The sequence below is a fragment of the Hyperolius riggenbachi genome, chromosome 9, assembly GCF_040937935.1.
Source record: "Hyperolius riggenbachi isolate aHypRig1 chromosome 9, aHypRig1.pri, whole genome shotgun sequence".
In the NCBI taxonomy this organism is placed as follows: domain Eukaryota; kingdom Metazoa; phylum Chordata; class Amphibia; order Anura; family Hyperoliidae; genus Hyperolius; species Hyperolius riggenbachi.
This window is the reverse complement of record NC_090654.1, coordinates 178374179-178390775: the sequence shown is the minus strand read 5'-3', so window position 1 is coordinate 178390775 and position 16597 is coordinate 178374179. Positions and strand designations below refer to the sequence as shown.

Here is a 16597-nt window from a genome sequence, read left to right as displayed (position 1 = left end):
TTTAAAGCAAACCTGTCACAAATAAATATTTAAAAGTTTCTGATTTTCCCCTTGGAAACCACTTTTACTGTGAAGCAGAAGCTATAAATGGCTCTTATTAAGTCTCACGGATGGCAATAAATGGACTGAAAGGACCAGCTTTTGCACATATGCTACACTATTCTCTTTGCATGTCAGTAAAGACAGTTTAGCTACCACTAATGCCTAATCACTTTTCTTTGTAGAATTTTGAACTGCCGCACATTATAGGCAAAGTGTTAGGTATGTAGGAACTGTATTCCATAAGAACATTATTATTATTATTATTCTCTCTTTGCAGTTCTACTTAAAGAGAACCCGAGGTGGGTTTGTCAAATCATATTAGCAAAGAGGCATGTTCTGTATACAATGACCTGCCTCTGTGTCCTTCCAGTGTGCCTCCAGCATCGACCCCCCTCCCCCCGGGCTCTGCTGTCCCCCATTAAAAAAAGCACCAGTCTAGCGACACGCAGTTTGTCGCTAGCTTGCTATTTACCTCTGCCTTTCCTTTGCCGCCGCTCCTCCGCCGCCTGTATAGCGCGGCTCCCTATCTGTGTCCTTTCCCTCCCTGCCCCCGTAAGCTTTCTTCAATCGGCTTACGGGGGCAGGGAGGGAAGGGACACCGGCAGGGAGCCACGCTATTCAGGAGGTGTGGGAGCGGCAGTGAATGACAGGCAGAGGTACATAGCAGGCTAGTGACATCCTGCTTTTTTTTAATGGGGACAGCAGAGTCCGGGGGGGGAGGGGGCTGGAGGCACACTGGAAGGACACAGAGGCAGGTCATTATATACAGAACATGCCTGTGTCCTAATATGATTTGACAAACCCACATCGGGTTCTCTTTAAAGCCCATATCTATAACACCTTTTTAGCCCCTTTCCCTCCCACCCCCACAACTGTCAAAAATGTGATCCCCAAAACCCTTCTTTCCCCTATATTAAACAGTACCAACCAACATTTCCAGCGGTAGCCTGTGGTTGAAACGTTCGCCCATGTCCCTGTTGATTTCTAAAGGCAGGCCACCAAGTCAAAACAGCTGCCTGGCCTCCCACAGTGACATTATTGAGGAAGCATTGCACTTGTGCCACTTAGCCCCTAGCTTAACCACTGATTGAAGGGGAGGGGCTGTGACAACAACAGACCTACCTCCAGTAGCTATAGTGGTGAGGGCGTGGTTGAAGCAGTGTGACATGTAAAGGACCTGAACAATGTGGGAGTAATGCTGGTGTTCTTGGATTAAGACATGAGGGCTGTTGTGGAGAAGGAATCAGGACATTGCAGATTGGAGCAGGAGGAGCATGGTGGTACTTCATCTGTCTAGACATATGTTAGAGTCACCTGACCTTGGAAATCCTCAAAAAAATATATTGTAGTCTGTGACTAAAATTTGATTAGCCAAGGCAGCTAATAAGACACTCTCTCATACTGTGCTGACCTTGTAGTAGTAAAAGGGTTAATAAAATACAGGGGTAAGAGGTCGGTGGAGAAAGTACTTAGTATATTACAAATACTAAAAGTGACACCTTTTTGTGGGCATAATATTTAAGATTTGGATTGCTGTCCATTTTTCACCCATGATACAATATACAATACAAAACATGATACAACCACGGTTTACATTAAAGGTATGGAGGCAGAGACAGAAAGTAGGGGGAAATATTTCCAATAAGCAGTAAAAACAAAATTATGTTTTAACCCCTTTGTATGCTATGCAAAACAAACAAATAATTAGATCGGAGTGAAAATAAGTAAACTACTGATACACTTCTAGAATGGAAAACAGTTTATGAAGAGAGTGGGACCCCTCGTGTGGAGAATGGGGTAGGGGAAGCTCTAAACAGACTGTCCAGCAATTGTCAAGTATATGGGCACAAAGGTATGCTGCAATTCCTATGATGTCTACCACATCTGTGAAATAGGAAAGGGAAGAGGAACAAGCGATCCCTGTGTGCATCACTATGTCAGCGGCAAGATATTCCTCCCATTATAGTGCGGCTCACCTGGAGAGATGACTGATAGCGTTGTACAATTGAATCAGCAAACAAGCATTTCAAAGTCTGGTGGCCTGGTGCAGGCTTTTGCTAGGAACTACCTTGCCTCCTCAGGATTAAATAAACTAAATGTATCTTGTTTAATCATGTGGAAACGGGGTAGTTTATTGCAAAACACATTAGTATTGTAATAATCTGAAATAAATATAATCTTTAAACACTGAAATAACTAGTGCAGGTGAACTTGCTGGAGACCAAGCTGCTGCAAGACAAAACCATCCAGGTCCAGGATACAGCAGCCGCAGACACACGCTACCTGCAGGACCAGACCTGACCGTAACAAGCATGCCCCAGGCTCCATACTCCCATGGATAGGTCCCTTCATAAACAGTTTTTTTTTCCCCATTCTAGAAGTGTATCAGTAGTTTACCGATGCATACTGATGCTCTCGTTCCTCTTTTCCCTTTCCTATCTCACAGAATGGGAAAACAAATCATTTTTCAAGGCTTGAGTTCTCTTTTGGAACTTGTTCTGCTAGCCATACGTTTCCAGCTATATCCATTAGCAGTCTAAAATGCACATCTATTATTACTCATATAGAATAAACATTTTCATTGTAGTCCCAAGATCAGTCAGCACATCTTATATACATTATAGATGTATATAAATTCACCTTAAATTCAACGATATCAGCTAGCAAATCAAAGAACCATTCTGGGATGATGATTAATTGGCTGGCTGCTGCTTCCTTTTCCTGGATGAAGGAAATGTGCATATAAGGCAAGTTCTCTGCTCATCCCTACTTATGAGGAAGCATTTAAAGGGACTCAGAGCAGTGCAGAAACTATGGAAAGATGCATATCATTTTAAAGCTCTCTTTCTCCTCTTTCCAATGATATATAAACCGCCGCCCTACGCCTTTTAGTTTTCTCTATTTTCGCAATTGAAATTGCCGCGGCACAGGGTATTACACAGGGCAACTTTTTCTGCTGAATGGAGCTGCTGACTAAAGTCGCCCTGTGTAATACAATGTAACTATGGAAAGATGGATATCATTTTAAAGCTCTCTTTCTCCTCTTTCTGACGACCCCTAAATCGTCGCCCTACGCCTTTTAATTTTCTCTATTTTCGCGATCGAAATTGCGGCAGCTGCAATTTCAATCGCGAAAATAGCAAAAACTATAAGGCGTAGGGCGGCAGTTTATATATCATTGGAAAGAGGAGAAAGAGAGCTTTAAAATGATATGCATCTTTCCATAGTTTCTGCACTGCTCGGAGTCCCTTTAACATCATATACTTTGCCCCCCAAACTGGTACGTGGCAACTAAAAATGATGGTGGTTTGGAGGTATAATTCACTGAATGCAACTAAGACACATTTCTGTGCATGAAACCAGTATGTTTAGAGGTTTTCCGGCCTATACACAATGTAATATGAGAGATAAATTAATACTACGATCCTGTGTTAATGGTTTGGAGATTAATGATTCTGAATTTACCAGCATATTTTCAATTATTTCTATCAGCAGAGTTTTGTAAAGTAAATTAATATATCCTTACAATAAATGAGCCTTTAATTTGTTTATTGCAAGCATTAATATAAAGCCTTCCCGCTCCAAATTCTCGCATTGTCATCCATCATACAATATTACAACTAAAAACTGGAACACAGTTCCTGAATACTAAAATTTAATGGAGTAAATCCAATTATAAAACTGTAAGGATGAACACTTAGCAACATTATGTGACTTCAGTCACCTACATATTACTTCTTTTATCAATTTTCTGCATTTAATTCAATGACACTTACAGGAGGTGGTGATGTTTTTGAGAAATTTGGTAGGAAATCCCATTATGCCTCAGACCTATGCAGCAGCCAGTCAGCAGTTGGCAAAGAGTAGGGACAAGGAATCCTGTGTAGGGAGAGGTGTGTCTACACATGGACTCTGGCCAACATGTTTATTATGCCAGGTATCCTACTGGACAGCCCTAAACACCTGATATTTGGCACCACTTAGAAGCCCATATGCAATTAACTCTTTCTCCTGACTTTCTCCCAGATGATATTTTCACACCTTGTCATAAAGTACATTTTAAACCACCAGCCATCAAGAAAATACTCAAAATAATTGATAGTACTTTTTCAAAAACTTTGGGGTACTTTTTTGATTTTTTTCAATTGTAAAATGCTGAAAAGTAATTTTAAACAAAATATGAACATTATCTCTTAGGAGATAACTCAAAAGAAAAAGTGAATTGCATATAGGTCAGAGCCAATACCAGCCATTTCCTGGCCACCAGCACTTGCTAGCTGTTACCTGGTAGTCTAGCTTGTTAGATAGTGCTGTGTGAGAGAGATAGTTAAAAAGACCATTTATAAGGGTAGTGGTTTTTATTGTTGGAGGATGATACTATAACATTTACAGTTCAGTTTAGCCATAGTCTGTGAAGTAAGCCCTAGTGTGTTTAGTTGTGTTGTAAAAACACTTGTTGGGCCCCATTCACACCTGTAATACAAAAAATGCTACCGCCTAATATTTGCAATTTCACATTGCAATTTTTTGTGTGATTTTTGCAGATTGTGCTTTGCAATTATTTTTTGGGGAATAAGAATCGAATTACAATTGCTCCTAAAATGCTACATGCACTGCGTCCCATACGGGTGCATTGTCACAGCTCTTTGCTGATTGCTGGTAGTCAGCGAAACCCTTAAACACTCTTGAAAAGCACTCCAGTGTGAACCGGCCCTTATGCTGGGAATACACCATTAGATTTTGTGTTAGATAGATGGTTCGATAGATCATTTCTGACATGTTCGATCTTATTTTCGATCGTTTTTCTGATAGAAGTGAATGGAAATCGATAAGAAAAGATAACAAAAAAATCGGAAAGAAGATCGGACAGTAAATCAACTGAAACATCTCATTGTGTATTCCCAGCATTAGGGTTCATTGCTTTGTTCTATGAGACTTACTCTACTACATTTACAGCATAAAAGACAAGGCCATCATCCCTAGTCATGCATGGTGTGCACAGAATGGTTGCAAAGCACCTTCATTGTTCTTTGGCTTTTGCACTGGGGCTTTTAGATCTGCATTTCCATCATTTTAGACCAGTGCTGCACAACATAGCCATAAACCACGTTTACTGTTCATTACCTTGTTCTGTGGAGCTTATCATACTGCTTGTGCAACATATTAGACCAGGCAGTCAACAACTGTGCTGTCTCATTTACACAATATAACCTTGTTATACCGCAATTGACTTGTAACTGATCGCTTTTGTGTAATATGGGGCAGTATTTACACCATATTGGAACATGCAGGCAGCTGGACTGCTACATTTTATAAAACCCTTTTCTGCCCGTTACTACAATCTTTTGGTACTTTTGTTAAAAAAATAAAATAAAAAATAAAATACAAGTTTTTTAGTAATATATTTGTCCATACATAAAGGAGTCATTTTTCTTGTGTCTGTCATCATAAGATTGTGTCACTTTTGTACAGTGAGTGACATAAAAATATCCCAGTGACATTCGTTCCACAATCAGCTTCAACACAACTAGGCTATAACTAGGATTCACAGTTTGCGAGAGGCCAGGGCTGCCTACTAAATAGGCAGGCCTGGCCTCCTGTTGGTCATTCCTTAAAACCACAGCACATTAACCTTTTAATAAAAATAAAGAAAATAGAAGTAGCAATGCGCATGGTATTTGGAAGAAAAGCAGGGGTAACCCACATTATTATAGCAACACGCAAGTTACAGCAGAATTACACATGTCGCTAATGGGTTAATGGACAGTGCTGTCCCTCCGCTAGTTAAATTGCCTACACACAGCAAGTTTACGGGAGCTCAGTGCACCAGGCAACCTGAGGTGACCTGACTATAAACCGAGATTTTGTACTGGGGAGGTTGGGATTAATTTTAGGAGCAAAAAAAAAAATCTTGATTTATACTCACAGTACACTATTTGGCCCATATTTTCAAATGTGCTCAGGGACATTTCTTTGGAAGCTACAAGCTAGTAAGGTGGAAGTTTGTAGCAACATTTTAGACCTAGTTTACATGGATGTTTACCCAAGCGCTTAAATGCTCTCTTCTTAAAATTTCAAAGACTTGCATCTTGCCTACTAGCGAGGGGCCAGGCACTGTCATAGAGGAGGTGGCTACCGAGAAGGTAGGACAAGTGGCAGCCACAGTGAGGGAGGGGGAGCAGGCTGGCCACCTACTGGGGGCACGGGCACCTATCTGGCTACCTGTACTGGGGCAACTAGAGTATACTGGCTACCTATACTGGGGGCACCTACCTGGCTACCTATACTGGGGGCACCTATACCTGGCTACTATACTTGTCTGACCTGTATAGGGGCAACCTATAACCTGCCTACAGAAGATCATTGAAATGCTAATCTCCCAATTTGTTACAAATGACATGCAGTTTGTAAATGAAATGCATAGAATTCGCACCAAAATTTGCAATAAATAAAAAAAATAGCATCACATTGTTCATCTCTACTAGTAAGTTTCACTGAGCAACATCATATTAAGGCCCTGTTCACAGTGGGGAATTGTGATGCGACTAAATAAGGACATTTTAATACAGAAAATTGCACTGCAATTATAAGTTTGTGACATTCAGAGTGCATCTGCTATTGCTGTCCCTGGGACATCATGGTAGATATCACTCTACAACAGGGGTCTCAAACTCGCGGCCCGCGGGCCATTTGCGGCCCTCGATACAATATTTTGTGGCCCTCACAAGCAAAAGCTTCCTTATAGTTCGCTTCAGTGCTCCCAAGTAATCCACCGCATCCCCGCCGCTAAACGAGGGCTGCAGAGCCCCCAAATCGCCCGGGGGCAATCCGCCGGCATTTCCTGGAAGTCTCCTGACGTCAATAACAGCACGGATCGCCGCCTCTCCCCGCCCCTCTCTGTGAAGGAAGAGTGAGAGGGGCGGGCAGAGGCAGCGATGCGCCGCGATTGTGAAATTCCTTATGCGGCCCAGCCTCATCCTGACTTTGCCTCCTGCGGCCCCCAGGTAAATTGAGTTTGAGACCCCTGCTCTACAACCTACACTGGCTACTACCTACTTCTCTTGGTTTCAGGGCAGTCTTTGAACCATGATGACTGTTTATGATTGCCTGAAGGAGAGCCGTGGATAGTAGCCCAGAAGAGGCATTCAGGTTTTCATGTCTAATGATACATTTTTTCCTTGGATTCATGAAAATTTCTAGTGTTCCCTGAGCATACAATACTACATATTTGTTAGACAAATGGCATATTCAGTCACAAAACATTATTCATACATCTCCATTTTATCATCTTTAGTTGGGCTGATCCAGAGGTTCCTGATCCTTCAGCTGTACATTCCTCTAGGACAAGACTTCTCTGCTGAACTACTGTAAGTCATAAAACCAGCTTCATTCTTTCTGCAACGGGGGCACTTCATCAACCAAATTAGTAGCACTAGCCATTAATTGCAGCTGGCAGATTCCGCATTAGAAACAGCGACTTATCAAGCTGACATGAAGTAATTAAGCTAATTTAAATGTTATTTCCAAGACATCACAAATATTCGGAGACTTCCCAGGGGACACTATGCACATGCCATCTGCGTAACTCAACACAAAAGTACAGAATTCTTTCTCTTTTTACTGCCGGGGAGAAATAGATCCATAAATAGATCCAGTAGTGTGAGATGTAAAATACTGTATAGTCATAGAAGTGTGGTGCTTTCATACATGTTTATACTAATGTAGCTATTTATCGAGATTGCAAAGCCTGTAGAAGGTTATGCCAGAGTTAAAACCTAACTCCAGAAATGATCCCGGAGGGCTGCTTGCTCCTTTCAACCACCATAGATCACCTTTTCTCCGAGGAGATCATGTTTAATCTTCTGTTTAAAATCACTTTTGCACTCTGCAATTGATAAAATAACCAAATAGATGTATTGCTATGGAGGGAGAGTAGCAACCCACCTCACACCTTTCTTTGGAACTCTAATGACCCATACTCACGGGCAGCAAAAGTTGCCTGTCGCCAGCACACGTGAGCGTGTGGGCGACAGGCCGGCGACAGCTCCTCGCCAGGTCCCTCCGCGTACACACGTGGAAGAGGGACCAGCGGCGCGACGGAAGCTGTCGCCGACGTTCCTCCTCCCCCCGCCGGAAGCTCCGCATTCTCAATGGAGGTTGCTGTCGCTAGTCCGCGTACTCACGCGGACTAGCGACAGTTGCGGCGGAGGTGCGGCGGCGACTGTCGCCAGGCGATTGAAACTTTCAATCGCCTAGCGACATCAGCGGCGGGCGACAGTTCGGGATGCGCGCTCGTGCGACGGCCCATACTCACGGGCAACCTGTCGCAGCAACACGCGCGCGGCAACGCGCGCGCCGCGTGTGGCGGCGACAATTGTAGCTCGTGAGTATGGGCCATTAGGGGGGAGTCTAAATGTGATGAGATTCTCTCAGTCTAGTAACACAAACATAGGTTTATTTTCACCACCTCTTCCATGACTCTCTCCCCCAGTCTTGAATACAGCTGTGTAAATCCATCTATGTCATCTATATGATAAGGGAACGTAATATAGGTAAAAGGCTGCGCATCCCTGACCCAATACTGTACAATTGAATGGTTAATCGCTGTGGCGCACACCGCCCCCCCTGGACTAAAATGTACGCCCGCATCCAAACAATGCAATACTGGTCTATGGAGAAATTTTAGCTTCCATCATAGTTTTGCATGCAAAAATATAGATATACTGGACATCTGCACCAACGTTGAGGTAAATCTCCAGAGCAGATGTCCTAACACTAAACTGACCTAAGTTAAAAGCAAATGTCTTTACCCTGGCAGCTGCTATGCTAAAATGTGTAACTTACATTCAATACAGACAGCAGGAAACAAAGCAAGCGCTCACCAATATGGGAAGCATCTGAATGACTCACCACCTCATATGCACCGCTTAAATAGCTCAAATACACACTCAGCAATCAGACAGATGCAAAACATATGTAAAACTAAAGTAAATACTTACCATATTGGTGAGCGCTTGCTTTGTTTCCTTTGTTTCCTGCTGTCTGTATTGAATGTAAGTTACACATTTTAGCATAGCAGCTGCCAGGGTAAAGACATTTGCTTTTAACTTAGGTCAGTTTAGTGTTAGGACATCTGCTCTGGAGATTTACCTCAACGTTGGTGCAGATGTCCAGTATATCTATATTTTTGCATGCAAAACTATGATGGAAGCTAAAATTTCTCCATAGACCAGTATTGCATTGTTTGGATGCGGGCGTACATTTTAGTCCAGGGGGGGCGGTGTGCGCCACAGCGATTAACCATTCAATTGTACAGTATTGGGTCAGGGATGCGCAGCCTTTTACCTATATTTTGTATCCACAGTTCTGTAACTACCAGGCTAGCAGCACCCATTGTGCTATCCTGTTTTGCATGGTAAGTATTTAGTTTAGTTTTGCATATGTTTTACATCTGTCTGATTGCTGAGTGTGTATTTGAGCTATTTAAGCGGTGCATATGAGGTGGTGAGTCATTCAGATGCGGCCCATATTGGTGAGCGCTTGCTTTGTTTCCTGCTGATAAGGGAACGTGAAAACATTTGTTCACCAGATGTTTATATGTTTACTTGAACAGATAGACTTGAGAATAGCTGAAGAGGTGTTCCACTGACAATATAGAAGCTATGCAAAGGGGTGATACAGCATGTACACGAGTGTCAGTACTACAACTGCAAGATTTAATACAAATAATAATATGTCATAATGGGTTATTCAATTTCAGCCTGGCCTCTGTGAAATCTTCACACTCCTGTCACTTGGACTGGTGTTACATTACATTATAAGCTGAGCTCTAGCTGCAGTCTTAGAAAGCTATCAAAGTGACCCTTTTGTGTTGTTTTTTTTCAGTAGGGTTAGTTATGTAGTGACACTATCATGCTCTGTTGAGGTTCACAAGCATACAGGAAACAGTCTGAGATCTGTCTTGAGATCTTTGAATGTAAATAATAGGTATATTTGCCAGGGGCACAGCATGTATATATCCAGCAGTAGTCCGGCTGTACAGCGAGCTCATTCAGAAGCGTTGCAACTTCACCCGGGGCTTCTAGTCTTTCAAGAGTCAGACCAACTGTGGCAAAAGCATTGTAACTTGCCACGGGGCTTCCTGTCGGTCAAGACTGACTGACTCTAATAGCTCCAATTGCACTTTACAATGGACTTGGGGAGGTTACATGTCTTCTCTTTACTACCCTGGATATGGCCGAATATGAGGCGATGAAGGCATTCACAAGCAAAATGGTTGACAGAGTCCCTCACCCCTCCAAGGCCACTGGTTGGTAGGCGGCCAGGGCATTTAAAGACCACCAAGCTCCCAAATTCTTTCATGAATATTGACATATTGATTTGGTTTTGGCTAATCTGCAATAATGACATGCCAAAGCCAACAACACTTTAGCTGGCCATACACTGGCCCGATTTGCCGCCGTTTCGTCAGCAGATTCGATCACTGGGATCGAATCTGCTGCCAATCGTTCGCGCTACACGCCGAATTTCGATCCATTTCGTCCGATCCCGTCTATCGCTCCTTGCGGAAAATTACCGTCGATCGCCCGCGGGTAGAGAGCGCGTCGCTAGCGGCGTTCGAGTGCCCGACGACCGACGCAATAGAGCGGCAATACATTACCTGCTCCGCCGGTGTGACTACCCCCGGTCACCGCTGCTCTGTGTCCGCGCTGGTCTCCGGCATGCTTCAGTTTCTCCTGCCCGGCAGGAAGTTTAAACAGTAGAGGGCGCTCTACTGTTTAAACTTCCTGCCGGGCAGGAAGAAGTAAAGCATGCCGGACCTGGAGACCAGAGCAGAGAAGACAGCGGAGACCTGGGGACTGGAGTTGCGCCGGCAGAGCAGGTAATGTATGCAGGGGGGGGGGGGGGGAGCGGCGGCAGCACCACCACAACAGATTGTGAACGGTTTTAGGCTGAAATCGGTTCACAATCTGTTTGCAGTAAAGGTAGCCATACGATCCCTCTCTGATCAGATTCGATCAGAGAGGGATCTATCTGTTGGTCGAATCTGATGGCAAATCGACCAGTGTATGGCTACCTTTTGTGTTTACTTGACCTCATGCTGATAACCCATATGTTACAGACTGCCCGGCCAGCTCATGGTGAGACAGAACTCCAAGGAGTGTGTAATGGACTGAAAGAGACCAAAAAGCCTCCTTACTAAAATGCTATGCAAAACAGAAGTTTGTCTTCTTAAAACAAAAAGGTATTTGCAATCATTCAGGTTGGAGTGAAATCTGACGTGCATCACTATTGAATATGCAAAACATCTCTTTGTTGTCCCTGATAGCTAAACACACCTCCAGAACTGCAATGATGTGTTAGTTTGTTAATATTACAGAACCAAACTAATCCAACATGTATATAGACTGTTTTGGATTGGTTGTTCCTCATCAGTGCATGGCATGGATTAATAAGGCTCTATGGGGTAAGACTTGAACATGCTCCTAGGAGTTCTGGTTCACCATGAGCTATCTGGGCACCCTGTAACTCTGGGTGTTTCAAGTCCTCCTACTCCATTGAGCCATATTAATCTACTTAAGTCATAGGAAAAACATGGACATTACCTTACACATCAGTTGTTCTTTCAGTTATAACTGACTGTAACTGATATAGTGGAAAAGGGCTCCAAGGCCTCCAGTTCTGACCACATCTAGTTAGAACTGGAAGTGGTCGTTAAAAAAAATGGTGAGCATCTGAAAGGAACAGTTGGCGAGGTGAGTATTTGATATTCATGTGCAGGAACAGTACATCATGTATTTATTTTAAATAATTTGACTTGGTTCAGGTTCACTTTAGCCGTTTATAAAGTTGTCCAATTCTTTTCTGAAAAACAGGTAAGTCAAGACAGCAAGGAAAACAACATCTAAAAATAAAAAATGAACAATGGCATCTTTTCAATTCCTGCGGCGTTAGGTTTACTTTAGAGTAGCAGATCGGAATTGGGAATAGTAAAACTTCCTGTGGTCTACTGCGTCCAACTAATAAATCTGTTTGCTTGTTTCTTTTTTAATGTAACACTTTCATTATTTAGAAACCATTAAGAAATCAAAAGGAATAATTTTCGCTCCTGGGTGAGAGGAAAACTGTTAGGCACAATAAATACATTAAGCCTTGCTCTTTTTAGGAAATGCAGAAAGTATAATTGTACCATATTATAAAATCAGGACACGCAGCATAAAAAAAGCAGTTTGCTAAGCAAACAACACACACAATCATTTTTATTTGTTATTTTCTCATTTGGGAGGCAAATACAGCAGAGTCTGATGTATTTTCCTCTTCATGCTAAAACCATTAATCACCACAGCTAATATTTTTCTGACCAGTAGATTTCTGATTTGGACTGCCTTACTACCAGTATATATATGGATTACCCTTCTATAACTTGCCAAATGTTCATCTTCACAAGATCCTTCGGGATTTAAAATATTTTTACTCATAAATCCTTTTCAAAGGACAACTGAAGGGAGAAGAATATGGAGGCTGCCAAATTGACAGCATTTCCTTTTAAAGGGAACCCGAGGTGAGAGTCATATGGAGGCTGTGATATTTATTTCCTTTTAAACAATACCAGTTGCCTGGATGTCCTCCTGATCCTTTGTCTCTAATACTTTTAGCCATAGACCCTGAACAAGCATATGCAGATCAAGTACTCTGATTGAGATGATTCAGGTTTTACTGGATTAGCCATGTGCTTCTTCCAGGGTTTTAACTCAGACACTGTGTATTTGGGAAGATCAGCAGGGCTGCCAGGAAACTGGCATTGTTTACAAGGTAATAAATATGGCAGCCTCCATATCACTCTCACCTTAGGTGTCCTTTAAACAATACCAGTTACCCGGCTTCCTGTTGATCTTTTATGTATCACTGTATTAGAGACACAGGATCAGGAGGACAGCCAGGCAACTGGGTGACTGTTAGGGCTCGTTTCCACCATAGCGAATCCGCATGCGGCGCCGACATGCGGATTCGCTTGGTACATTGAAGTGGCCGGGGCTGTTTCCATATGTGCGGCGTGTGGGAGCGATTTGGCGGTGGGCCAAATCTGCACGACGGGACCCACAGAATTCGCCTGCGTCGGGAATCCATGCGAATCGCCGCTAATGTATTTAATAGGAAAAACGCATGCGTTTTTTACATGCGTTTTTACCCGCGATTCGCGTGCGATTTCGCACCTTTTTCAATGTTATTTTGCCCTGGCAGAGTCATGGTTAATTTCGCATGGCACCCTGCCATGCGAAATCGCACGCGAAATCGCGGGTAAAGACGCATACGGAAACGCATCCGCATGCGTTTTTACAAGCGTCGGGATGCCGGCGAAATCACGTCGCAACAGTGGAAATGGGCCCTTAGCAGTGGGGTCCCACAGGGGTCTGTACTGGGTCCAGTGTTCTTCAATTTAATTATTCATGATCTACTAGATGCAGTAGTGAGCAATGTTGCTATTTTTGCAGATGATACAAAATTGTGCAGAATCATCAACTCTCAGGAAGATAACATATTGCAACAGAATCTGGATAGGATGGCTATATGGGCACATACATGGCAGATGAAATTCAATGTTGAAAAATGTAAAGTCATGCATTTTGGTCTAACACCATACAAAATAAACTGGATACAGATGGGGACATCAAACTTGGAGAAGGACTTAGGAGTACTCATCGACAACAAGTTAAATAATCGTATTCAATGCCCAGCCACTGCAGCTAAAGCTAATACAATTCTGGGATGCATTAAAAGGGAAATAAAAACTCGAGATGCTAACATAATATTGCCCCTGTTTAACTCTCTAGTAAGGCCACATCTGGAATATGGAATTTAGTTCTGGGCACCACATTACAGGAAAGATATTGCAGTTTTATAGCAGGTGCAGAGACGAGCAACCAGATTGATAAGAGGAATGGAAGGTCTCTTACCAGGAAAGATTAGCTAAACTGGGTTTATTTACTTTAGAGAAAAGACGCCTTAGAGGGGATATAATTAACATGTATAAATACATCAGAGGGAAATATAAAAGCTTACCGGATGAACTTTTGTCCCTAGGCCTTCACAAAGGACTAGAGGACATGATCTACGCATGGAGGAAAAACGTTTTATCCATTTATTTAGGAAAGGGTTCTTTACAGTAAGAGTGATTAAGATGTGGAACGCATTGCCACAGGAAGTAGTTTTGGCAAATTCTATATCTGTATTTAAAGGGGGCTTAGATGCTTTCCTTGCATTGAAAGACATCCATGACTATAATTACTCGGTAATGCCCAGTGGTGTTGGTCCAGGCATTTTATCTGATTGCCATCTGGAGTCAGGAAGGTTTTTTTTCCCTTTTGGGGCTAATTAGACCATGCATGCAAGGGTTTTTCGCCTTTCTATGGATCAGCAGGGATATGTGAGGGTGCAGACTGGTGTTGTACTTTGTTTTCTGGTTAAACTCGATGGACGTATGTCTTTTTTTCAACCCAAATAACTATGTAACTAGTGTCTGAATCACACACCTGAAACAAGCATGCAAATGTAGTCAAATAAAATTCAAGCAAACCATCTGCATGCTTATCCAGGGTTGATGACTAGTATTAGAGGCATAGAATCAGTAGGACAGCCAGGTACAGTGGGATGCAAAGGTTTGGGCAACGTTGTAAATCATCATGATTTTCCTGTATAAATCGTTGGTTGTTATGATAAAAAAATGTCAGTTAAATATATCATATAGGAGACACATGCAGTGATATTTGAGAAGATAAATTAAGTTTATTGCATTTACACAATGATTGTTTAAATAAAATTAGGCAGGTGCATAAATTTGGGCATTTGGGCATGTCATTTTATTGATTCCAAAACCTTTAAAACTAATTATTGGAACTCAAATTGGCTTGGTAAGCTCAATGACCCCTGACCTACATAAACAGGTGAATCCAATTATAAGAAAGAGTATTTAAGGGGGTCAATTGTAAGTTTCCCTCCTCTTTCAAATTTGTGAAGAGTAGCAACATGGGGGTCTCACAACAACTCTCAAATGACCTGAAGACAAAGATTGTTCACCATCATAGTGTAGGGGAAGGATACAGAAAGCTGTCTAAGAGATTTCAGCTGTCTGTTTTCACAGTTAGGAACATATTGAGGAAATGGAAGACCACAGGCTCAGTTTAAGTTAACGCTCGAAGTGGCAGACCAAGAAAAATCTCGGATAAACAGAAGCGACGAATGGTGAGAACAATCAGAGTGAACCCACAGACCAGCACCAAAGACCTACAACATCATCTTGCTGCAGATGGAGTCACTGTGCATCGTGTAACCATTCGGCGCTCTTTACACAAGGAGATGCAGAGGAAGCCTTTTCTCTGCCCACAGCACAAACAGCCACTTGAGGTATGCTAAAGCACATTTGGACAAGCCAGCTTCATTTTGGAATAAGGTGCTGTGGACTGCTGAAATTAAAATTGAGTTATTTGGACATAACAAGGGATATTATGCATGGAGGAAAAACAACACAGCATTTCAAGAAAAACACCTGCTACCTACAGTAAAATATGGTGGTGGCTCCATCATGCTGTGGGGCTGTGTGGCCAATACAGGGACTGGGAATCTTGCCAACGTTGAGGGAAACATGGATTCCACTCAGTATCAGCAGATTCTGGAGACCAATGTCCAGGAATCCGTGACAAAGCTGAACCTGCGCCGGGGCTGGATCTTTCAATAAGACAACGACCCTAAACACTGCTCAAAATCCACTAAGGCATTCTTGCAGAAGAACAAGTACAATATTCGGGAATGGCCATCTCAGTCCCCAGATCTGAATATAATTGAAAAACTGTGGTGTCAGTTAAAGAGAGCTGTCCATGCTTGGAAGCCATCAAACCTGAATGAACTTGAGATGTTTTGGAAAGAGGAATGGTCCAAAATACCTTCAACCAGAATCCAGACTCTCATAGGAACCTACAGGAAGCGTTTAGAGGCTGTCTTTTTCTGCAAAAGGAGAATCTACTAAATATTGATTTCATTTCTTTTTTGTGGTGCCCAAATTTATGCACCTGCCTACTTTTGTTTAAACAGTTATTGCACACTTACTGTCAATCCAATAAACTTAATTTCACTTCTCAAATATCACTGTTTGCATCTCCTATATTTAACTGATATTTTTTATCGTAACAACCAACGATTTATACAGGAAAATCATGACGATTAACAAGGTTGCCCAAACTTTCGCATCCCACTGTAATTTGCATTGTTTCAAAGTAAATAAATATGGCAGCCTCCATATCCCTCTCACTTTAGTTTGACCATTGAGATGATTGAGATATGTGTCTCTAGGCTTGCACCATGTCAGGAACTCATCTGCTGGATCCAGCAATGCAGCCATCCCCCACTGGTGGTAGGCTGGATCATGACTCTTCTGGGTCTGCGCTGTGTGTGTGCAAATGCTCTGCAACTCCAGTGCTCCACTAAGCAGGGCCGCACGAGCACACTCTGGCTCAATCAGAGGACAGGCGCACATAATCACGCGCCCATCCTATTCACTAAG

General features: G+C 42.5%; 1 protein-coding gene across 2 annotated transcripts in view; it reads left to right on the top strand.

The window, feature by feature from the left end:
* The window catches only part of CFAP20DC (CFAP20 domain containing), a 498588-nt gene that overhangs the window by 77486 nt on the left and 404505 nt on the right, over positions 1-16597 (top strand). For both annotated transcript variants that reach the window (XM_068253759.1, XM_068253760.1), the window contains one exon: positions 7337-7409. In XM_068253759.1, the coding sequence (XP_068109860.1) occupies positions 7337-7409 (73 nt within the window). The remainder of the gene's footprint in view (positions 1-7336; positions 7410-16597) is intronic.